Source organism: Balaenoptera acutorostrata, chromosome 8, assembly GCF_949987535.1.
Source record: "Balaenoptera acutorostrata chromosome 8, mBalAcu1.1, whole genome shotgun sequence".
Taxonomy (NCBI): Eukaryota; Metazoa; Chordata; class Mammalia; order Artiodactyla; family Balaenopteridae; genus Balaenoptera; species Balaenoptera acutorostrata.
Genome location: NC_080071.1, coordinates 70,764,234 through 70,790,956, shown reverse-complemented (window position 1 = coordinate 70,790,956; position 26,723 = coordinate 70,764,234). Strand labels below are relative to the sequence as shown.

Genomic DNA, 26,723 nt, shown 5'->3' with positions numbered 1-26,723 from the left:
TAATATGGCAGCATAGTGAAAGCTTGCAACTATTATCAGCATGTAGATATTTTAGCCCAGCTATTACTTTTTGACCAAATGTTCTATTACATGTCAGAGCGATCTTGTATCTAATGATGTTTAGTATAATGGGTTGAAGACGTTTTATTTTAGGTTTTCGTTCAAACTGTGTCTGTGTCTGTGTCTGTGTGTGTGTGTGTGTGTGTGTGTGTGTGTGTGTGTGCGCGCGCTTTAGTTTTTTAGGGTTTGCTCAAATTGTGGGGCTACCTTCATGGTGGGAAATGGGAAAAGGCAATTTGATAATTTGTATATGTGGTAAAGGAACTCTAGGAATTACTGAGACCTGCCAACTGATACTTAAATATATATTTTCAATGGTAAATATTCTGCTTTGTTAGTTGTTTACATACTAAAAACAAAAATTCACATCATTAAAACAGTAATGAAGGGAAGTTATTTCTGATAAAGGGATGTATGGTAGGGCTGCAAGTCCTCAGTTCCAGGAATTTTAGTGAATTGCTCTGAGCCTTTCTTGTTCCAAATTCTTTGCCTTTATACTAACCCCCTTCCTCCAAACAGACTCTTGAATGATTGCTGTCTTCCTTTGCCTCACCTGATATGAGCAGAATATGAAGGCAGAGACTATCTCTGATTTTGTCACTCTGTCTTTAGTGCTTAGCAGAGAACCTGGTGCAAAAGTTATACCCAGACATGCCTGTGGAGTGAATGAACACTCACACTCTTGCCACCTTAAAATCAGACATAAAATTCCAATTCTTAGACCCATTCATTGCATTCAGTTCCTTTTCTCTGCAAATTCTTTGCACTTTTTTGTTTGTTGCATTTCATTCATATGCATGTTACTCAGTAAATGAGTTTGTGTTTTGCTTAGTGTGGTATATCTTTATTCTGTACTCTTCTAAGGTCAGTTACTAACAAACATGTGTCTGTATAGTACTCAGTAAAATACGTCTTAAGATGGCACTATCAATAGAGAATGAACCTTGAATTCCCGTATTTGTGGAAGTTGGTTTTTTCCCCCATTTGGTTCCTGTATCTGTGGAAGTTGGGTACCCCCCCCCCCATTTGGTTCCCTTTGTACCCAGTGAAATACATCATGGGGATATTTGGCTGGTTTCAGAGACACAGTATTTTTCAGCCTTATGATGTGGTCCTGATCCTCAGTTTCCTTTTCTATAAAATGAAGCAAATAACTACCACAAAGTTTGGGAATTAAATGGCTAATGTTGAAGGACACGCAACAAAATGGGCCTTCACTAAATGTTAGTACTTCTCCCTGTCTTTTCACCTAATTCTTCCATTGCTAGTAGCCATTTCAAACTGGCCCACGTAATGAATGAATTCGTGTGGCGCCACTGGAACTAGATTTCACCTTAGAGATCCTTGTATTTTTCTTTTTCAGCAGTAATGTTTTGAGAGACCTGGACACCGTCATTGGCTCTCCTGTCTTCCTTTTCCTCCTCTCAAACTCTGTATCTTGTCACCGAGACCTGTATTCCCCTGGCACTCTGTTCCTCTCAGAGGACAACCTACATCGTTGCGATCGTCTCTGTCTCAATCGTATTATAAGCCATGCTTGTCTTGTTCACCCTTGTATCTCCAATACTTAGCAGTGTCTAGTGTATAGACTGCACTCTATAAATATACACTGAATGAATGAAGGGATTTGCTTATTTATTTTTATGGGAAAGGGATGATGTGAAGGCAGCATCAGGAAAGCCCGTGAATTCCCTGATCTTGGAATACAAGCCAGTGCCTTCCCAAACAATAACAAGATTTTTGATATCTGGAGAGAGAAGTATATTGTCTGTAAAAGCTATTCATCAGGATCCTATACCTTAATTTGTTTTTCCTTTGTATGGTTAAAGATACGCCATTTAAACCTTTCTTGATCTTTATATATCTCTTTCTTAATAATGTACCTCTCTTTGCCAAAATTGAGCATAGTTAAAATGATAAGTCATATGCTTTCTATATTATCTGAAAAACTACTTCAAGATTTTATTGCATTCCCATTAACCTTGAAAATCTCTAATTCTGGTGTCAGCTGAGATTTTAAAGCTTCATGATTTTAAGGAAGTTAGTTCAAATTTTGGAGATATTTTTTTTTTCTCTCTGAGTGTGAATGTTGAACCAGACATTTGAAAATACATTTAATCCTGAAATACATGAAAATAACAGAGTATACTTGGTATATATTTTTTAAAATATTATTGCACAATTAAATTAATCATGCAGCAGATTCAAACTATTAGAAATAGCACTAAAGGAAGAAAATAAAATTAATTCAAATGATAGTATCAGATCAAGGAAAGGAAAAATATATATAGCTTACACTTGCCAGGCACATATTGTTAACTTTGTTCAGGTGGCAGCTTTTGTGGTTTGCTTGAGTTTCAGCTTGTCTCAGAAGGTGTTGCTACACCATGAAGGTGTTAAGGCAGCGTAGTAATGGAACAGGAGATGAAACGGAAGGTTCATGAAATGTCTTATCATTTGGGCCTTCCTGGAGAAACGTAGCTTGAATTTCTGAGTGGTCAGCTTGACATTTTAAAGCAGGGAGAAGTTGTGTCATTATTTCTGGAATACTCCAGTAGTTAGAGGAAAGAGATTTAAAGTTCATCGCAGTAATTGCTGACAGCTTCCACAGAATGAGGTGCTTTTGGTAAGCATGTGCTGCCTTGCACAGAGGCAGCCTACTAGGAGTGTGGAAGAGGACAGTAAGCTGTGAGATGCATGTGACAGAAATCATAGATTTGGGTAATCTTGTGCCCCCGAAATAATTTCACCCATTTTGAAGGTGGAGAAGAAGTAAAATGCCTTGTAATGGTTCAAGCAAAGAAAAACTCTAGGCTTCTAAAACTAACAACTTGTATTACTTTCAGAAATTTAACCTATGAAACCTGGTGGCCGGTTGTCACAGGGAGCAAGGTAGCTGGTATCACTGGGCTTGTACGGTCCATGTGAAGTGCTGAGGCGATCCCTACTGTCACACATTTCCCCCTCCCTGGAAACCTGCAATTTGCCTCTTAGTCCCAGTTGGGGAGGAAACTTGCAAACAGCCGCAAGCCATACATAATGGCGGGGTTCACATCCTGACAGGGACACGGTAGAAAAGAGGAAAATTTCAAGAGTCTTTATAGCATTATTTGAATCAAGGACTTCGTGCTTTTTGTGAAGGATGTAGCACTCTGTTTTGTTTTGTTTTGTTTTGTTTTTTAAGTTTTGAATATGTTGTATTTGTTTTGCTTTTTTTCCCCTTCTGGATGCCAGCCAGTATTCACCTGAGGGAAACACATGGGGATGGCACACTCATCACATTGCACTATCTTCTGCTTAAGTAGCTAACATTTATTGCTTAATAAAGAACATCCTGCACACATACCAACTAGGTTTTCAGTATATATACTATGTATGTGTATAAATAGGTATATTCACCTTTAAACATGCTCTTACCTGGGACCTTCAGAAATTCATTAATGGATAGATTTAGGGATGCTGTTTTAAACCCAGAGGTTTTAAATATATGATCTAAAAGTAAGATTTTTGTCTGAACCCCAAACCTAGGAACATAGTTTGTATAAAGACATTTATTTATTTTTAAAAGCTTCCTGAATTTCTTTCAGCTTTATTGAAATATAATTGACAAAACTGTAAGATATTGAAAGTATACATTGTGATGAATTGATATATGTATACATTGTGAAAGGATTCCTTCCATGTAGTTAATAAACAGTCCATGCCTCACATATTTATCATTTTGTGAGTGTGTGAGAACATTTAAGTTCTACGCTCTTTGAACATTTTAAACAAAACAGTGTTATCAACTATAGTTACTATGGTACACATTAGATCCTCAGACCTTACTTATCTTATAGCTGAAAGTTTGTACCCTTTTACTAACCTTTCCCTATTTTCCCCTCCTTCCAGCCCCTGGCAACACACATTTCTACTCTCTATTTCTATGAGTTTGACTTATTTTAGATTCCACATATAAGTGATACGATGCAGTATTTGTTGTTCTCTTTCTGGCTTATTTCATTTAGCATAAAGCCCTCAAGGTTCATCCATGTTGTCACAAACATAGGATTTTCTTCTTTATTATGGCTGAATAATATTCTGTTATATTTATGTTCCATGTCTTCTTTATCCATTCATTCATTGAAAGACACCTTAGGTTGTTTCCATATCTTGGCTATTATGCAAGAGAAAGAAGTAAAAGGCATCCAAATCAGAAAGAAAGAAGTAAAATTGTCTCTATTTGCAGATGACATGATATTATACATAGAACACCCTAAAGACTCACCTAAAAACTGTTAGAACCAGCAAACAAATTTAGTAAAGTTGCAGGGTACAAAATCAGTATACAAGAATCAGTTGCATTTGTATACACTAACAATGAACTATTAGAGAAGTTAAGAAAACAATACCATTTATAATTACATCAAAAAAAGGAAATACTTAGGAATAAATTTAACCAAGGAGGTGAAAGATCTGTACACTGAAAACTATAAAACATTGATGAAAGAAATTGAAGAAGACACAAATAAATGGAAAGATATTTTGTGTTCATGGATTGGAAGAATAATATTGTTAAAATGTTCATACGACCCAAAGGATTCTACAGATTCAATTCAATCCCTATCAAAATTCCAATGTCACTTTTCACAGAAAGAGAAAAAAAATCCTAGAATTTGTATTGAGCCACAAAAGACCCTGAATAGCCAAAGCAATCTTTGAGAAAGAACAGCAAAGCTGGAGACATTACAATTCCTGATTTCAAACTATATTACAAAGCTATAGTGATCCAAACAGTATGATATTAACATAAAAATAGACACAGATGAAAGTAAAATAGTCCAGAAAAAAGCCCATTCATATATGGTCAGTTAATTTACAACAGAGGAGCCAAGAACAGACATGGGTCAAAGATAGTCTCTTCAATAAATGGTGCTGGGAAAACTGGACAGCCACATGCAAAAGAATGAAGCTGGACCACTGTCTTACTCCCTGTACAGAAATGCATTCAAAATGGATTACAGACTTAAATTTAAAACCTCAAACTGTAAAACTCCTAAAAGAAAACATTGGGGGTAAGTTCCTTGACATCAGTTTTGGCAATGATTTTTTTCTATAAAGAAAATTAAATTTAGATACTAAGTAGCTGATTATTATTACTGATTACACAAATCATTTTTTACATAAAATTTCAAGTATAGTTTGCTTGTATCCTGGAATCACATATACCACAGACTGAAGGGACCTCAAGAATCATGGCCTCAGGCAGGTAGGCTTTTAATTATTTTAGCTGCACAAATAAGTAGCATTATCTAGGTTTCACAGATAAGGAAGCTAAGTCTCTTAGAAGGTAACTCGTCCAATTACGGGTGACAGAGATGTGAGATCAGCACAAAATCATAACTTAAGGAGAAATAAAACTCAGTTTGTATAAGTTTTAGTCTACTTATGATATGATTAGAAAATATCAAGTATTTTAAAGAAAGTATTTTTTAAATGAGTAAGGGGCTCCTTTGCATCTAATAAGTGTATTAGCTTACTTTTACAAGCTAAGACAAGCTATTTATATGCCCCTTAATGATATCAGACATATCTGTTTAATTTGCTTCCTATGATACATAGAACTATGTCATCATTTTAAGTATGTTTCATATACTTTAGCTATGAGCTTTAGAAAGCTGGCTAAAGGATGTTCTAGAAATGGAGAAAGACAACACATTGAATAATCAAAACTTTGTTTCACAGATCAATGACTGCTTAAAGTAACTACTTACAATTCAGAAAAAGCTGTCTTTTTGAAATAGTGATCTTATGAGAGTATTTCTTGATTACTTATGCTCTGCATTTTGCACTGAGATTTTATAGTAGTAGCATATGCTGGGGGAAGGGCTTTCAAGTCATTGTATTTCACATCATAATATTTTACTGTGCACAGTTGCCCATATATAAAAGCAAAAAAATACATATACATACATATATGCATAAATTTCACAAGTGCCATGAAAGCAGGGACCATATCTGTCCTATTCACTGCTGCGTTGTGGTACCTGGCACAGAGCAGGTGCTCAGTGAGTAATTTTGAATGGATGAACAAATAAATTCTAAGGAGAGCCCTCTTTCATACTGTGGTTGTTGAAACAGTCTGTTAATAAGTTGACAGCATTTATCTTTGAAATTACTACCTACAAGCATTAATTCCCTTGTGACTTACTCTGTTTTAAACTCTTTGATTTTAAAATATTTTCTATTTATGTTACCCATTGAATATATGCATTCCAGAAAAAAATGGTGTCACTCAAAACCAACATGTATTCATGCATCTTTCTTTTCTCTTCATGTTCGACCCCCTTCTTGAGTGCCATCTGTCTTCTCTTTATTATATAAAGCATATCCAACCTGTAAGTACTATCTTAAATGCCACTTACTTCGTGAAGCCTTCTCTGTCATCCCCGTGCTTCCCTGGAGTAAACATATCCCCCCCGCCGCCACCGCCAGTTACATTTGTTTGATGTCCTACATTTTATGATATGCTTTCATATGGTAGCTCTATTAATAAGAAGTAAAATAGCTCTAAGGGTGTTGTATATACAATTGTACTTAATACTCAGAACAGCCCTAGGAGGCAGGTAATATCATTTTCTTGATTTTATAGACGAGAAAAATGAGACTGAGAGAGGTTTCTTGAGGTTTCTTAAGGTCATGTGGCTAAATAAATGAAAGGGCCTGGCCTTAAACCCGAGGGTACTGAGTCTCTTAGCCATAGGCTCTAACTGCTTGCACTAACTGACTATGCTTCCCCAATTTTATGACTTTTATATAGAGGATATTATTCCCAGTTTACATGGTGGGAAACAGGGGCGTGTTAAGTTACTTCTTAATGTTCTCATGTGTAAACTACTTAAACACAGGTATTCTAATCCAGCATTTCCATTATTCACCTAGTACCTCCTATGCTGCTTTGTAATTATTTTTTTTTACCTTTTAACAAATGCACTCTATATGACTGACTAAAGTGTCTATTCATTAGGGGTAGGAAACAGGTAAGAACATTGCAAAAACAATTGCCGCTGCTACAGTGCAGAAAATAAAATTTGCTGGGTGGTTGTCCAGATTCATTTTTCTTAATCACAACTACACATTTTCTCTTTTTTGCTACTACTTGATACGTTTTCTTGATTATACATTTTTAACCAAACAATCCTGCATCTCGGGGCCAAATGTTGACTCTCTTTATTTCACACAAATAGTGAAGGGTTTATGGAAGAACATCAGGGAAAGAACTTCTGTAGCCTTGATGTTTGTTCCAGATTTTGGCAACCAGGGATATTTGAACCCGGGGTATGGAAAGCTGTTGGGCTCCTCTGTCACTTCAGTTAAGAGGCTCAGTAAAGCTGTTGAAGTGCATCGCCTGGCTTTGGTTCTTCCCTCTGTTGCCCTTGCTCTGTAATAGAAACCCCGCTCCATTTCTTATCTCTTTCTCTTTAGCGTGCCGGCAGCACTGCCTTCTGACCTGGTTTAAACGTCCTCAGTGACCTCTGGCAATCTAATGTTTGGGTCCCTTCGGGAATATGCCCACTCAGCTGGATTTTATAGTAATGATTTTACTTCTGACAGAAGTTTGGTTAACAATTTTGTACTCCCCTTATTAAAGAGAGAATTTCACAATGTAATTTGCTTCACAAACCTCCCACAGTTATGTTAAGCAGATGGTTGCCAAACACCAGTTCAAACTAGATTGCTCTTATATGAAATAAAATCCATGCTCAGAAAATCTGGCAGTGGAAGCTGGTCTGCCTCCAAAACAGGCTCTCAGACAAATTTCTCTTTACTCAAAGCTGGCAAACTACTACACCTGTATTCAACATGCAGTAAAGAAAATGTCAGATGGCACACATCGATTCAAAGTTACTCTTCTTTAACATACTGACATCCTTTTTTCTTTACTGGTAACTAGTTAACTGTTTTGCTTTTGGTGACATAGGGGAAATAGCAAGAATTTGGTGATCAGTTCTTGGTTCTAGTTTCAGATCTGGCTCTGAATAGATGTGTGACTTGGACATGTTACTTCACCCATTCTGAGCTTTAGTTTTCTCATCTGTAAAATGAGGGTAATAGTGTATACTTCACAGAGCAGCTGTCATGATTAATATCAGGTGATGCATGTAATGCACCTAAAGTCTTTCCTTTTATACAGTGGTCCTTTAGTTAATGTTATGTTGATGATGTTTTGTGTTTAAAACCTAATTCTATTATAATTATTTGTCACTTGTGGTTAATTTATGCATAGCCTATGTAACTTAAAAAAGTGGGAAGCAACCGAATAGCACAGGGAGATCAGCTCTGTGCTTTGTGACCACCTAGAGGGGTGGGATAGGGAGGGTGGGAGGGAGGGAGATGCAAGAGGGAAGAGATATGGGAACATATGTATATGTATAACTGATTCACTTTGTTATAAAGCAGAAACTAACACACCATTGTAAAGCAATTATACTCCAATAAAGATGTTAAAAAAAAAAGAAGTATGATAGGTAAATCAGCAACAACAGTTCAATAAGCATTTATTGAATGCCTGGTCCGTGTAAGGGGAAGATGGTTTTACAATTGTGAATAAAGACAGCATTTCTTTTCAAAAATCTTACACCATAGGGAGCATAGAGTTAAGGCAAATATACTAATGAAATCACTGTAATGTGTCTTTGTGCTCAGGAAACACTTCATGAAAAAAGGTGGAAGATAAGTCAGCTTCGAAGGTATGCTGATATTGACAGAAGTAGGGGAAAGATTCCAGAAAATAATAATAGGGGCCAGGGGGGAAAAAATAAGTAGAGATGTATAGGATAAGTTCCAGGAAGAATGACTAGAAAATGACTGGCAAAAGTATGAATAACTAAGGGACTAATAGGACATATGGCCAAGAGCAATGACGGGGAACTGTGCTGTGGTGGTCCTTAAGGTCCATACCAGTACCTTTGTATTTAATTTATAGGCAGTGAGCAGTCATGGAAGACATTTAGAAGAGCAATATGAGCTCTGCTTTAGGAAAATTAATCTAAAAACTGAACATATGATGAAATGGGAGAGTGGAGTGTGGCAAAAAACTGAAAAGAGACCCAGCTAGAAAGTTGTTGAAATTGTTCCAGGTGAGAAGGCATGGGGAATCTTAAAGAAGTTCTGTGTTGCCCACGAAAATGCACAAAAAGGAGTTGGATATGCAAGACATGGCACATATTGAATCTCTAGGACTTGGCAAATGCAATCATTCATTTAAAGGATGGATAAAGGGATAGACTGTTGTTTGCCTGTGGCATTTCTATTTAAACTAGGCTTATTTTCTCCACGTTGAACATTTCTCATGAACTAGTTGTCTGCCAGAAAACAGAAACTTCACCCTTGGGCTACAGTGGTGCCACTGTGCTGGTCAATAAAGATGGGTAGTCTGATGATGGGCGTGCTGTTTATGGTTGCATGCATTGTGGGAGACCTTTAGGGAGTGAGATGTCTAGGCTCCTTAGTTTTACTTTTTTTTCCAAGGAGGTAGAGAGGATACTTTTTTGGTATTTATTTTGTTGTGAAGATCTCTTTAAATGTAAATGAAATACTGCATGAGCTACTCATAGGTCTGATTTATCTTTGTAAAAAAATTGACACAAGACTGTCAAAATGTGACAACGGAAGTCCTAAAATGCCATCCTCTGTAACTGTTGGTTTAGAGATTAAAGTTGATTATACTGACTTATTCCTCAAATGGCTGTCTTTACCTACCACTGATAAGTCATAGCATGACAAGGAATATAGAAAAAGCAAGGATCAGGAAAAGGATTGAATATTGGCAGATTCTTTAGGAATTAGTTGTACTACGTGGACCTACCCCTGCCTTAAGACCAAAGCAAATCTAAAAATTAGAAAGTAGTTCTTTTGAGTGGGCATATGCATCCCAGACTTGATAGAAAGTATTAATTCTGTAGTTCAGTTTGTGGAAACTTATTTTTATTTTATCTGACTGATGTGGTCTTGAATTCCTGGTATCCTCTTCAACTGATGGACACAGTTTTATAACATCTGAAAGATCTATTTGCCCAGGACTGGTATTTGTCCTAAATATAATACAAATATTAGTTACTTGTTTAATTGGAGAGGCAGTATCATGTCATAGGAAGATGCAAAGCTAAGAGACAGAAGATCTTGAGTTGATATCAGGCTCCCATTTACTACCTTTGCATCCGTGGGAAGGTTATTTAACAACCATGCCTCCGTTTGTTTATCTGTGTTTGCCCTACCTACAATCCACTGTGGTTCTGAGTATCCAATGAGACAATATGAATTTTTTAAATCATGAAGAATTATAGTAAGTTGTTATTTTTCTATTATTATTATTATTATTAAAAGGATTCTAAATCCTTAGTGTAAAGAGACTATTTTATCTAGCCTGCTGTTTTCAGGAGCATCAAGTGTTATTTTTCCCATATTTCAGGTGATGCAGGTGGCTGAGTCAAAATACACAATTTTCCCAAAAGGTCCCAGAACTAGTTAAGTGGCAGAAAGGGAGGTAAAGACCCTGGTTTCCTGCAATCAGGTGCAGAGTAACTTTCTTCTACACTGTTTTTAGAATAGTAGTCATATTTCAGAAACCAGCACTGTCTTGATCTATTACCCTACTAGGTTTAAGAAATACATAGTCTAACTATATTGGGGAAAGGAGAGAGAGAGTGGGGGGAGGACGAGAAAATGAGGTGATGTGATGTGCAGACAGAATGCTACCTACAAATGGCTCAGCTGCAGTTCACTGACACCAGTGTCTAGACTTGTCCAACCATTTCTAAAACGAATACTTTAAGGATGTTATGAGGGAGCTGTTTTGCAAGACTTACGCATTTATTTACTCACAGTTAAAAGGAACAAAGTTTTTATATTGTGTGAAATTTTGTTGAGGAAATTTGTTGAAAAATGATTGCACATACCTTAATATAATTTTTGTTGTGAGGATTTTACTTTCATTGTTTAGACGGTTGTAAGTTCATTAGTAAATAATTGTGCTTTACATCAGAGTTTTGAAAGCAGTTTTTTTTTTTAACACATTATTTAAACAGCTGCTGGGCTGTTAACATGGATTTAATCATGTTTGGTGTTTCTTTTTTGAACGTTTAAATGAGAGTTGTATTAGCTCAGAAGCAACTTCAACAGATTATTAGATAGACGTATTGATTCAATTAGTGTGTATAACACCGTTTCAAGTATCTGGCATAGCCCTGGAGAAATTGATGCTTATAAGTAATAACACCCCTTAAGTGCCCCCTTGAATGTTCACACAACAGAAACCAAGCATATGAAAGTCCACTTATACATCACACCTGAAAGATTTTTTTCCCCAGTTTGATAAGAATGGCATTTTAGCTCTCTTTTATTATTAGCACTGTGAAAGAAATATTTAACTCCTGTAGTATTTGCTTCCTTTAAAAATTGAGTTGAAAAATATAATTTGGAAATTAAACAGAAATAAATCACTAAGTGGATAGTAATTGATCTAGAAGGCCTATGTTATACTCCGTAAGATCAATAAATATGATATCCTTTCAAATACAGCAAATAAATTATAATCCCTTTGCATTATTTTCCTGGCTAGGGAATTTCAATAATCTGTTCGTGGATTAGTAGAATCAACTCATACTAATAATAAAGTTTTAAGTTGTATAAAGTTTAATTTAGATTTAAAAAAATATTTTAATAATGATATTTTAGGTTCTGGTTACTATGATTTTTCAAAACTTGACATTTTAAAAAAGATAGGATTATCTGTGAAAACCTCATTCTAAGGATGAGGATAGAATTTATTCCTTCAATTTGGTAATTCAAAATTAACTGGATCTACTTCACCATATGTGTAAAAAATGATCTTTTCCCCCAAATTTTAAAAATTGAGAATTTTGTATTATTTGAAGCCATCTGGTGCCAGACATTGCAAAATCATATGCCACCTTGCATAAGTGGGTAATTTGGTGAAGTTATGAAGTAAAAAATAGGAAATGTCCAATTTCTAAGGAAAAGCTTGTTCACATTTATGTACTGTTTAGGTCAATAAATTCAAATTACATATGTTAGTAAAATATTTCCTGTACTTTTACTCATAAACTCTTTCATGACCTGGGTATATACCATCCTGCTAATATAGGCTTCTTACTTAAGTGAAAAACATTCTTCAGCTTTTAGTCTTAAACCTTCATAATCAGTCACTTTTAGCAAAGTATTAGGCAAACAATAAATATTTTCTGGTTCAATGAGTTTTAAAGAGAATTCCATTTTGGTCCTTGTGTCTTCTTGGTTGAGGTGGGTGAGATCTATTTTGTGAGGTCTATTAGTGTATGTAACAACATTGTACATTTCATTTTCCATTTTATTTTTAAGTGGTATACATTTCGGTTTTGAATTGTCTTTAATTTTCGAAGTATAATGAGAGTAGTAAAGAAAATTTCAGTATGAAATAGACAATTAAAATAATGTTGTTTTAACAGCTTCACAAAATAACATAATTTTTCCCCATTTGGTTTTCTGCCTTTTTTTTAAAAAAAAAAACAGTGATCTATATATGTTTAGCTGTGTAAATACCCTTATTCAGTTATCCTTTTATTTAATACCATGTTACTGAATTTAAGGCAAGTCTAGTGTGACTTTATCCACTCAGTATTATGTTTCTCGAAACAATGATAATTATGAAGGCTTTGCGTGTAGAGAGCACAGTGTAGTTACTGAAGAAACTTCTACAATTGAAATTTGTTTGGCCTGGGAGTCATTTATAAGAGCTTTTGTGTGAGTCTCTTTACTTCTCGACATTGGGATGATTACATGTAAATGGGAGGTGATTAAACCATGCGTTTTTATAGCATCTATAAACTATATCCTGAAGTTCAAAAATAGTAGTTTGAAAGCATAAAGAAGAGGGGGATAAAGCTTTAATTCATAAACATGTTTGCATTATAAAGCAATTTTTTGCATAAATATATATGTGGACTGTTTTAACATGAAATATATTCAAAGCTTTGTCTATGTAAAATTGATTATGAAAGTCTTTTTGATTAACTGTTATTATCCTTTAACCGTGTTCACAAACCTCCAAGTCTACTAAACAAAAAATCACTATAACAATGAACTTTTTCTTGATGCTTTAAAATTTGACTTTTCTTTGTTTTAAACTGTGAACTATATCATCTCCTTTAAGAAAAAAAAAGATACCTACGTTAAGCATATTTATTTATTAAAAATATTCAAATATCTATATATTATAGTTATTTGTGACTACAGTATCAAATAACAAAGAACAAATTGATCAATTAAAATCTTATTTCACATCTTTTCATTGCTAATCATTCATTCTGACAAAATATTTTTATTAAACTGTTACTGCTTGTCAGTATATAAAAGTATATGTAAATTCCCACAGATATGTTTAAATTTTACATTCTTCATTTCGTAGCAAGAAAATAAGCTTGAAAAATAATTGTTGGTATTGAGATTTATAATAACAAGCTTTCTTTTCACTCACACTAGCAAGTTCTTATCTTCATAGAAATTAGCCATTTATGAGGATGCCTTTCTGTTAACCAAATTGTAAAAGAAGTATTATATGAAGAATTAAAATTTAAAGATTTGGTAACTCATGTACTATGATTATTATACAATGATTAATAATTATAATAGCTTTATATATTGTAACTACAATTATAACTCATTTATTAATATATAAATTATAATTTAGAGTATAAATTTACCAAACATTTGAATTTAATCATTAATGAGTTAAAATATTAGCTGCTCTGCATTAATTAGAAACATCCTAAACAGTAAAAATAAATCATAGGAGAATTTCTTTTATGTTCTTTGAGTAGGGAAATTTTTTCTATTTAACAGTTAAAATTCAGACCACTTTAAGTAATCACTTTTTGTCCTAGAATTTCAACTTAATTTTAGTAGGATGGGTTAAAAATTAATTAGAATGGAATTTTGTTTGTACATAGGCCATCACATTAATGCAAAACTTAATCTATGCTATGTATGTATTAAAATGTGTTTCATTTTATTGATTTACTATATCAATAAATATACTCTATTTACTACAGTAATAGTGTGTACATCCATACATGGCAAACATATAATTCCTTAGAGTATAGTATTGTTAGAGAAAAGATGACTATAATTTTCCACTTTTTCTGTATTTCAGTGCTAATAAACATTTTTTTTTTGGATATTCATTTCAAGTATATTCTTCTGTGGATAGAAATTCTAAGTATAATTGTAATATCCAATAAATTGTTAAATGACATATTTACCCATGTTTGATACTATGTTTTGATATCCGTATTATAATATTCCCACTAGGGAAAAGATGATACTTTTTAGTGTAACATGAAGTCATATCCTTCATAATTTTGTACTGTTTTGAAATTTAAGAGGCCTATAGTTTCAGACCCAAAACCCACTCTTTTAGGTATACATTTCTTCAGTTCTCGAAATGAAATGCTAGTAGACCTTATACTCATTAAAGGTAGCTTATCAGTATTGACTAGTTCAGGAATGTAAATGATGGCATTGCTGCGAAGTTTGTGATCTTTAGGACATCACTTAAATGTGCGGGAAAATTTGCTCACAGGCTGGTATATGAAGTCATGCTGCATAAAGTCATACTTTTCATTTGTTTTCTTCTTAATATTTCTTTTAAATGACTGACTAACAATTGTGGATGAAATGTGGGACTACATAGGGTAACCAATAGTATTTTACATTAATTAGAAAATTTTTCCTTCTCAGAAAAAATATGGAAAAGTTTCTTGGAATATGGAAAATTCTATTGAAGTAAGACACAGAATCCAGAAGCCATAATTGAAAATGTTAAAAATTCAAAATGTAAAAAATTCAAAATGTAAAATTAGCATACATGCCAAAAAATACCCTAGAGTAAAATGATAAACCAAAATTTTTGCAAAACATATCAGACACAGCGCTAAGTTCCTTAGTATATAAAGCATTTAAATTCAGTGAGAAAGGCTGACAACCTAGTAGAAAAATGGGCAAAGAACTTTGATAGGCAGTTCTAAAAAAAAAAAAAAAAAAAAACACACATTTAAACATAGAAAAAGATGCCCAACTTCATTCACAATAAAAAAATGCATATTAAAAATCTAAAGTACAATAACCAGTGTTTATCAGATTAACAGTTCTGTGTGGTATTATACAATAGTGTCTGTAATAGCACTAAACAAGAAGTAATCTTAAAAGCCTGGATGAATGAATTATATTTGTAAAGTAGATTTTATGCAGGTATTAGAAAGAACAGTGTAGATTTCTGTGTATGGAAAATATTGAACAGATGTTAATTGAAGAAAGGAAAGTTAAAGTCAGATAAATTGTACAGTCCAATTTGTGTAAAAAGAGAGACTATATATACACACATGTACACACATACATATACACACACACAGTTCTAAACAGAAGGATAGGGGTTGTTTTTGAGACCAGAACTGAAGAATGGGTGAACTTTGGGTAGAAAAGGACTTAATTTTCACTTTTCATCCTTTATGATGATTAATTTTTCGTTGCTATGTTAATAGATACTTTAAACATATTTTTTAAAAAAGCTTAAAGAAAGAAGATTCTAAATCAAGTAAAATACCTCAGGGAATACTGCCTGAAATACCTCCTGTATGCCATAGATTTCTTTAGCATACTGGGGATATTAAGATGGAAAAATATTGTCTTTACTCTTCTCAAAACCCAGTAAAGCAGTCCTAATTTGTAAATAGGGTAAAACTCAAGGGAGTAGATATCTTATTAGAGATCAGGCAAGAAGACTGTCTATCCCTTTGTAGATCTTGGGATAGTTTACATACTATAAGTTAATTGATCTTTACAAAAACCTTATGGAATAAAAAGAGCACTGTATGTCCAAGGATAAATAATAGTAAGCCCATTTTTTATATTTACACATTTAATGCTTACATCTGCCCTAGGAAGTGGGTACTGTTATCGTCCCAGTGTTGTAGAGGACATAGAGAACTTAAGTAACTTGCAGAAGGTGACACTGCTTACTAAGTGCCACTGCTGGGATCTTCACTCTTAATAGCTAAACTATTCTGCTTAAACTTTATTCTGTAATCTGAATTCATCTCCACAAATGAAAGACGTAAGATTCAGAGGTTAAATAATTAGTTCAAGATTATACTGCAGTGAATGTCAAAGCCAGTTCTCCTAAATCCAGGGATCCCCACATTGTACCACACTGCCTGTAGTTCACAGGGGAGAAAGGGAAGAGACATTTTGATAATATGTACTACCTATCATGAGTACTAACGACAAATCACAGAAGGGGTGGTTTCTCTAAGAAAACAATTGCAGTAAAAAGAACTTACTTCCTTTTTATGAAAATAGTTCCTCTATTCAAGAAATACCAAATAATTTGTTTTGCTTAGTAACTTTGATATGGTTTCTTGAGGCATTTTCAAGATCACTGGATAAAAAACTGGTATTCATTTAAAGCTTGTTTCTCTTGTGAAAGAACTCTGTCAGCAATCCATAATGAGGGCTGTGCTAACAAAATTCCAACTTTTCTGTGGGATGATCCAAAAACAGCAAACAGAAGGCATTGAATTTCTTAACAGTCACAAGTGCGTGCATGCATGCTATGCCATTCCTGTCATTCACTGCTTTTTGGTGTGCATAGATTAAAGTTGGAATACTTTGATTTGCAGACTAATATGTTCCATAAAGAACTTTTTTCACATAGGAAAAAAAAAGAGTAGCTTAAGAGCACGTGAGGTCTGTGCACTCTGCCCTTCATTTATACAGCTCTCAACTGAATGTATGTGTTTAGTCTGATTTTAGGATATTTGCCTTGACAGTGTGCCTTCATATGTCTAAGATATTTGCTGGATTAAGATCCTGGGTTGTTTCTCTTGATATAAAAAAAGAAAAAAGAAAATATGGTTCTGATGAACCTAGGGACAGGATAGGAATAAAGACGCAGACGTAGAGAATGGACTTGAGGTCACAGGGAGGGGGTAGGGTAAGCTGGGACAAAGTGAGAGAGGAGCGTTGACATATATACACTACCAAATGTAAAATGGATAGCTAGTGGGAAGCAGCCGCATAGCACAGGGAGATCAGCTCGGTGCTTTGTGACCACCTAGAGGGGTGGAATAGGCAGGGTAGGAGGGAGACGCAAGAGGGAGGGGATATGGGGATATATGTATACATATAGCTGATTCACTTTGTTATACAGCAGAAACTAACACAACATTGTAAAGCAATTATACTCGAATAAAGATGTTAAAGAAAAAAAGAAAAAAAAGCAGGTTTATGCAAGTACCCTGATGGGAAACAGAGACTATAAAGTGTATATATAATGATTGTTACATTCAGAAGACGTGTAGCTCAATGGGTTAAGTAGTAACTAATCTTGTCTTTTTCATAATCCTACCTCAGTCTCAGTAGCCTTAGTGACAAACTCAAAAGTATAACAATACCAGTTGATCTTGAGCTTTCCTAAGCCATCTTCACTTTCATGCCAGAGCTTCACGGAAATATCATAGAACACAGTATGTATTAACATTGCCTGGGGGATGGACCATATTCTACTTAGTATAGCATTTTCAACCATGTTAACAGAATGGCAGTGGGTGGAAAAGAGATGTAGGTGACAACACATAACATGCATTTAAAATGTCTTCCTTTCTTCTTTTTAAATTACAGCAAATTCAGTAAAGCTAGAAATGCAGAGTGATGAAGAGTGTGACAGGAAACCCCTGAGCCGCGAAGACGAGATCAGGGGCCATGATGAGGGTAGCAGCCTAGAAGAACCCCTAATTGAAAGCAGCGAGGTGGCAGACAACAGGAAAGTCCAGGAGCTTCAAGGCGAGGGAGGAATCCGGCTTCCGAATGGTAAACTGAAATGTGACGTCTGTGGCATGGTTTGCATTGGGCCCAATGTGCTTATGGTACATAAAAGGAGTCACACTGGTAAGCAGCTGAAAGAATAACCTGATGACTGCCTGTGACATCTGATGTTGATATTACCTGACATCTATTCTCTTTCCTTTTTATTCAGGGGTGGCAATGGTGAAACTACCTTTTCAGAATTCTGCTAGTATTGGATTGCTGAAAAGCAGAGAGTAGCCTGGGTCTTGACTTCCAGCCTTCAAATCTGAATAGCATATCAAAAAGAAGTTTGGGATTCAGTTTCCACAGTTCTTAATATAGCAAAAATATGATAAGGGTTCAAAAGGTATAGGAGAATTTCATTGTGTAACTTGATCTTTTTGTATTCCTATACATATTTTACCATACCCATGGGCAGGTAATAGAGTTTGCTAGCTAAACGTTTATACGATAACATGGTACTCATGCATTTATGTAAGGGTCGATCATTTTCATCTTGTCTAGTTAACTTCTTGGAATACAATTTCCAATCAATCTTTGCCTACCATGGGTCTCTGTAGGAGGCAGATATTTATCTTCCCCAGTTCCAGGATGTCACCATCTTCCTGTAATTTTTAACTATAACTCCTGCAAGGAGATACGTAGGGTAGAATACAGCAAAGGGTGGTAGGAATGTGTAATCACAGAATCAGGTGAGGAAAGAGACCTCAGGTTAATTTAATATATACTTTTAGACCTTTGAGTAATGTGAAAAACCAACTCAGTGAGAAAGCCTTATTTAAACCTCTTCAAATCCTTTGGTAAAATTTTTTTTTTAATTTCTTTTTAATGTAAAACACAAGAAATGAGATTGTGGCAAGGTAGGCGGATCATTGACCCAGAAAAATTCAAATTTATATGAAATTTGATTTAAAGGTAATGATAGCTTAAACTGTAATGCAGAGTAGTATTATACAGCAAAATAGTAATAACTCATACACTCAGAGTTTTAAAATATGACACTCTTTTGGAAGAGAGATAAATCACAGTAAAGACATTGATTTAAAAGATTGACTTCTAGATAATCAATTTCATAAGTAGATGCTTAAAACATGAGAGATACCAGGGACATTGATGTCTTCTTAGTCCAAACCTCTCATTTACACATGAAGAAACTGAAGCCCAAAACAGTCAAGTGATTTATCCATGATCCCATATGTGGTTAAGGGCATTGTGAGTCTAGGATCAAGGTTTCCTGATGTCCAGAGTGGTTTTGTTCCAATATTCTATGCTTGGTATATCAATATATCAATACTTTATGGTGAGGTATTACTATAAGGCTGATATTTTAATTATAGTGAGAAATTACACATTAAAATCAGTGTTATCTTAAACAAAATCATCAGCTTTAGGGCTTACACTCTTATCCAACCATATAGTCAGTTACATTTTTACTTTTTTGTTTTGAATTTCCTTTTTAAATAGCATCATGATTTTTAAATATTTTTTAAGTTTATAGTAATATTTGTATTACTAATGACAATTTTTTTTTAATTTTTAAAAATGTCTCATGGAAAAATTAAAAGATCAAGCTTGGTACCATATTTGATAAGAGAAAAAGGAAAAGGCTGTAAAGTAGTGAGGCTACTTTTCTTCTATGCTCATGAAGTAATTCCAACTGCAGTTCTAAAGAGTTCCACAAAGTTATTATGTATTCATCATCTCAGAGTGATTATATTGAGGAAGATAACACTCAGATGTCTAACTTCTCCCATCTAGCAATGTAGAAACTAAACAAAATTAGTCTAATGACTTTTCAGTTGAATTGCATATAGTGTTCATTTTAAGGCTGAAAAATATATTTTAAAAAATTTTATAAGATATTTAATCAACCTTTTATGGTCTGAGTTAAGAATATTCAAAGAATCTGAATATACTCTGTTGAAAATTTAGGTTAATTGATGTTTCACTGTAACTGCAGTGATTTTCATGAGGATTGTTGGTTTATAAACACAGTTAACAATTGCATACCTACTGTACTGTCCATTTGATATTTTTTACTCTAGTAGAGTTGAAAACCATCTAACTAACATGGAAAGTGTTTCTAAATAGTTATACAGATTTCCACAAGTCCTAGGAGTATGGGATTCACTCAGCTAGTAAAGGAAAGGAAAATAGACTGAACAACTATTTAAAGTACTCTTGGAACTCTATGAACTTTTATTGTTAATAAATATTTATTAGAGTATTGGAAAAATTAGTACACTTTCCTCAGATCTGGGAGGTTTTTCTTAAAGTTGCTAGCCATTCGTAGAGGAGTTGGGATACCTGCCATACATTGTTAACCGTGAAATTGTGATGTGTCTTTAAATTAGCCATTTTTATATGTATTTCTGATGACCCAGTTTATACATCTGAGTGGGTCATGACATTTTCAACTCCATTTTAGCAATATGAGAATAGAAAGTCTACTTGTATCTCTTTAGATTGGAAAAAATATATATAGTCAAAATATAGTCATTAACCAAATGTTTTCTCCTTAATTTGATGAACTGTCTTCATTTTAGAACTTCCCCCTCTCACCAACTATTTATAGCTCGCTAGTATAAAAGACTCTGTCTTAAATCCTTAAAAGCCTTTGAGAAACATATGCTTGTTTCTATGAGCGTTTAGCTCATGGAATGTCTAATATAAAATTGATAGTGGAAAAAGATACATAACCACCCAATTCATTAAACTGACATGGAGTATCATATCTAATTCACTTCTTCTTCTTTCTCTTTCATACTCTACTAAAGTGCCAATTCCAGCATCTTTTTTAATGGCTTGGTGCTATTTCTTTGGTATTGCTACTTTAGTAGGTAATCAGGTAATATTGTCATCAGATACTCCAGGCACTCTTCACTGGGAATACAGGGAGAAGAAAAGAAATAGGGGTAGTAAATCAATTCATGCATAAACACAAATTGATACAAACACTATAAATATAGAATATCCTTAATTTTGCATCTCTTTGGGGGTAGAGTACTGTTATCCTTGTAACTAAGTTTTCAGCATCATATTTTGTCCATTGCAGCTTTGTAGAGTCATTCTCTTGCCCTAAGGCCCTCTCTACACGTGGTTGGGATTTTTCATATTTGTAGGTGGTTGTTCCATGCAACACAGGCACACCCTCTGTCTTTGATTCACCAAAGCAAATTGATGCATGTATACTTGCATTTCAACTGAATAAACACAGATCTAGAAATATGTTTATGAAAGTATATAAAATATTGAAATATAATTTATTCCATAATAAGAATAGTAGATAACTTCACCCAGTGAATAAAAATGGTCCTTGAGTAGATTAGAAGATTTAAAAAAAAACAGATTGAGAATGGAAATAAATAAAGAATAGCATGGCTATGTGACTACATCTTAATTGTTCTCCTGGATCCAGAGTTGTTAATCCAGACTTTGGTGCCCACCCATGGGAGGATTAGTTATCACAGATACAATAGCCTACTTGATGTTTTTGAATTGGACTTACTCTTTAATGTCACTAATGTATTTAGTAAATTTGTGGGTTTCTCCTGAAATTTGCTTTTATTTACATCTGAAGAAAGTGATTAATATATATATATATATTTTGGACAAGGTCTAAACCAACCTGAAAAGGACCAATTGATTCAGTCTATTTATTAAAGAAAAAACAAATTATTATAAAAGAAATAACCAAGATGTGTTGTTTCAAGTTACATAGACAATATGGGTAGTCAACTGAACCTTTCAGTTAGTTATCAGATTTTACACATACCTCTGAAATTAATAGGCCAGGAAAATCAGTATTTCTTAAAGCTTCATCTGATTGAAATCAAAGTGCATTATTATCATAGTCTCTTTCCTCTTATCAAAAATGGGCGCATGACTGATTACCTTCATCATGCTTCTTTCTTTACTTCCCATGGCCATGGGAACAGAATTAGCAAACGCCTTCACACTAAGACTTACTCACTCAGCAACACGGCAGTGTCTCTGGATATAACTAGACATTTCTCCTACCCTTTTAAAGATGATCATATAAATTCAGAAGTAATTCTTATTAAAAAATATTTGAGGATATCTGGAATATTTTATAAATGTAACCTAACAACTAAATTACCCTGTCATTAGTCTCATAAAACTCAATTAAGTAAATTAAAAATTATTTTTAAAAAATGATCGTTATAATTTTTTTAGATTAGCATTATTCTGAATGATGAATTCAGTAACCTAAATTAGGAATTTTTAAATATTTCAGCTCAAAGACTGTAGGAGGCTTAAAGAAAATCAAAATTAGCATGCTACAGGAGTATTTTCCAAAGGCAAACATGATTTCAAATATTTTTGTTCACCACATTAATTTGTTTTAAAGTTATTGAGTACTAATTTGTTATTGCCTGGGAAACGCTACATAGATTTCAAAAGTAAAATCAAATGTTTTTAGTAAAATGTATAATTTACATTTGCTATTAACTTCTTAGAGAGTAAGAAAATTTCATTAATAAAATCCTCCTGCCTTTTTATTACTAATTTCATGACACAGGTGGGGAGTAGAAAATTCTGACTTTAAAAAGTTTTAGACTGCTGTTCCATTGAAGCAAGTAAAAGAATTAAGTTGTATATATGTGTGTGTGTGTGTGTGTGTGTGTGCATAAGATTAAAAAAAAAGATCTACCAAAATTTGGTTTATTTTTAAACTTTGATTATTTTATAAGATATCATATGAGAGGTTTTAGGTTGTGCCTCTTTTTTAAGCTGTATTTAGTGTTGATTTGTCAGTTTTACCAAATGAATCAAACAAGTTAAATTAGATAAAATTTAAGGTAACTTTAACATTATGAATAATTCTTTTTCAACCATCAATATAAGACTTTTTGTAAACTTAGGTCATAAGCTCTCCAAATTTCTTAAGAAAAAAACCTTAACCCTTGCTACACACACACAGATTACTCTTTTTCAGTATATATCTCATTAAGTTCCAAAATGAGCAAGAACTACAGAATTCAAGATACACCTGATCTGTCAATTTTTCAATTTCCTTGGGCTTTATAATCTATATGATAGAATGTACAGTGGTAGCTGCCAGAAGGTGACCAAAGTTTATCTTATTTATGCCTCCTAGCTTTCTTTAATAAAAAGAATCACTGAGTTTGCATTATTTTAAAGGCCCCCAAATATAGTGTGGTTTCATTATTCACTATTATTATGAATGTTTCAGTTAAAGATATGAAACATGACAATTCAGTGTAAAATTTTTTGAAAACTATTAAAATTACAGTCATTATCTAACCTCAAGTACAGAAATGGTCCAGTTCAACCAAAAGGGAATTGTTTTTTAATTTAATTTTTATTCTAATGTTGAATTTTAATATATTTGTATTATTTATATATTAATTTATATTTTATGTCTATCTTTAGAGATAGACATGTTTAAAGGGAGTATTTCATCATGGTTTAATGATGTTATCAGTATGATCCTACTTGCCAATTTTACTCCCTCATCAAACTATGTTTTTACCTTCAGTGACATTGTCAACAGCCAGTTGATGGCAACAGACAGCAGATAATTCTGGCTTAAACAATTTTAGGGCAATATGAGTAGTAGGAGATAAGGTTCCTATCAAATAAATGATTTCCACAAGAAACAGAGAATATATGTACAGGAAATGTCTGGATGAATAATTTTCTTCTGATTTTCTCTGATTATATCAGGAAATTTTGCCACAGGTTTTATTGTTAGTGACTAGTAGAATCCAGAGACCTGGGCTATATTTTGAGATTTTGTGGTAATGAGCTTTGCAACCTAGTTCATTCATTGAACCTCTTTGGCTCCCTGATAACAAAATTATCAGCTAAATTAGAGAGTTAGACGAAAGGTCCCTTTCAGCTCAAAGTTTCTGTGATTTTTTTTTAAGAGATAACATGGTACACTAAATAGAGCAAGATTTTGTAGTCAAATTGACCAAGAGTCATGATCAGCTCAAGTACCTATTAGCTGTGACTATAATCAGAAACTTTGATACTTGAACTTCCATTCCTTCATTTGTAAATTGAAATTATTAATACCAAATTCGTAATGCCATCGTGAGGTTTGAAATATTGTATGTAAAGCAACCAATAAAGTCAGTAAAGTGATGGCACCTAGTTGTTCAACCAGTGGTCAATGCTATGATTGTTACTCTTTGCAGTCAATGACAGGAATCCTGTAAAATTTACATGAAGAGTGGAAACGGCACTTGACCTAGAGTTTGGGACTTTGGTATTAGCAAAGCAAATTCTAGGAAGATAAAGGTTTAGAAGACTTAGGAGGGAGATGGACATTCTCAGCACAGAGAACTGGCTGTAGTTAACATTGTACAGCAAATTAGTCACTTGCACATAACCTACTTGATCGTCCCCACCTCTTTCCCCTTCTGCAGGTGAACGTCCCTTCCACTGTAACCAGTGTGGAGCGTCTTTTACTCAGAAGGGCAACCTTTTGAGACACATAAAGTTACACTCTGGAGAGAAGCCGTTCAAATGTCCTTTCTGTAGCTATGCCTGTAGAAGGAGGGACGCCCTCACAGGACACCTCAGGACCCACTCTGGTAAGTGCCACCAACTCTTTGAGAAGAAAGTAAAATATGAGAACTCAGGAGACTGCTATAGCATAATACAAAGTAACTTCTAGCTTTGTTGCATAGCTGGGAATGAGCTAGACAGTATTTTTATTTGTGTACACTGAATAACTGACAAATCTTGCAGGATGCATATGGCCCTTCTTTTTTAGATTTACAGACTTGGCAGAAAGGAGTACTGTCAACTGAAGAGTTTCAAGCCATTGAAGGAAACAGCTGTTATATAAATTTTCTATGATTTTAAAATTTTACAATTATTAATGCAGTAATTATGGTTAATCCAGAATAATGGAAAATCTAGTAAAATATCATCATTACATGCTGTTGTTACCATAGAGGAGAGGAAAGCTGTGGTATTATTTTGACTGATATGGTACCTGGGCTGGGACCTCAGTGGGAAGTCAAATATCACTATTTTTAAACTTGAAAATATTATGCTCATTAGAAAATTGGCTGTGAGAGTGTTTTATGTTTAATTTTAACCCTCCTTGTTTCTTTAACTCTCAAACTATAGTCATTGGATGCTCTCTGAAACTTTTCTCTGCTTCATAAATCATCATTTAAAAATCTAGAATAAGTTTGATTTTATTTTAAATGCCAGAATATAGTGCATACAAGCAAAAGAATGATTAGATACTGAATGAATTCCATTTGGCTTTAGCATGAATTGCCATAACTAAGAAGTTAAAGGTGGAAAATTAATATAGAATACTCTCAAGCCAGTTTTATATGCTCCTTCTGTTCATAATGACATATTAAAATTTAATTTTAATATGAAGATATGATGGAAGTGATATCTTCATCTACATTGACAAATTATATTAGAGAGTGCTGTGGGTTGTGAGGTAATGCTCATACTATCTTTCTTTACATTTTTCCTGTTAATCCTTAAGGCTTTACACAGTTTTTTAACGTGAATGTGAAATAATGTAAAACTATTCTAGACATTAACTCTTTAAATTTGGGGCTGTTACAGAAAAATGAAATTAAAGCAAATATTAAACTGTTTTAAGTATATATTTTATATTCATCCCTGACTTAAAGCAGTTCACTCATTTCCAACTATCACACATTATATTTTATTTAGAAATTATGCTGTGAAAATTATATCTTAAAGTGGTATTGTTTTATTATAAAAAGTATTCTTTATTGAAAGATATTTTTAAGACCTGACAGTTATTTCCTTTAGGTATCCGTGCACTCTGGCTTATTAAAGTATTATTCAGTTGACCAAGGATTATATAAAACATAGCTTTTCATGAGGATGAAGTTGAGGCAGAAATACAACTTTAAACATCTATTTCCACTGGTCACAAAATTTACAAAACTGTGTTGTTTTTACTATCATTGTTTAGTGTATACATGTAACTTTACCTGGTGATTGCTAGATTGCTCTTAGAAGGTTCACTGCCTGGTGACACCTCTGGAAGGCATTTGACAGTCATCTCAATTTGTTTCCTTGATTTCCTTTTTGTTCTTTCAGGAGATTTATCCCTGTGGGTAGTGTCTAAGAAGTCAAGACACCTGGGTTTTTGTGTTAGACTAAGCTGGACAGCTACAATTGGTTTTGTTATGCAGATTAGGCATGGTCCATACAGGGGCTCCTGGTTGCTGGCTAGTGGAATGAGAGGAGGGAAATATGTCACCCAAAGTAAGCCCCTTCCACTGGCTTTGCAAGACCAGACCCTATAATTTACACGGTTCTATATAATTATAAAGTTTATGTGCATAAAGCAAAGCTGTTTCTATGAAACTGTAAATTTTGTAAATAAATACATTTCTACTTTGAGGTTCAAAAAAAAAGATATGGTCCCTTTAACTGCTATTATGCTGATTTTGCAATTTGGTATACTAAGTCGTGACCTTTACAGATATATAAACAGATATGCTCAAATTGGCTAATAAGGGGAGTTTAATGGAGGGATGAGAGGGGTATCATCCACTTACTGCATCATCAAGGGGTGAAGTCAGTTCAGACCTACTTCCAACACTAACCATCACCAATGTTTTTCACAATAGATAGAACAAAAAACATAGCTTCCAAAGTCCATGCTTCTCTAATTGGTCAGAAAGCTCAATGTGATCATTAGAGCTTTCTTCTTCCACTGCCAATTTCATCTTCCCCTTACTTTCACCCTCTTTTTAGCC

General features: G+C 33.9%; 1 protein-coding gene across 12 annotated transcripts in view; it reads left to right on the top strand.

Moving 5' to 3' along the window:
• IKZF2 (IKAROS family zinc finger 2) overlaps positions 1-26,723 on the top strand; it is a 176,056-nt gene that overhangs the window by 85,045 nt on the left and 64,288 nt on the right. For 10 of the 12 annotated variants that reach the window (XM_007187867.2, XM_057551576.1, XM_007187866.2 and 7 more), the window contains 2 exons: positions 17,773-18,039; positions 24,378-24,545. In XM_007187867.2, coding sequence (XP_007187929.1) covers positions 17,773-18,039; positions 24,378-24,545 — 435 coding nt within the window. The remainder of the gene's footprint in view (positions 1-17,772; positions 18,040-24,377; positions 24,546-26,723) is intronic. The other 2 variants (XM_057551582.1, XM_057551580.1) reach the window with 1 other exon arrangement.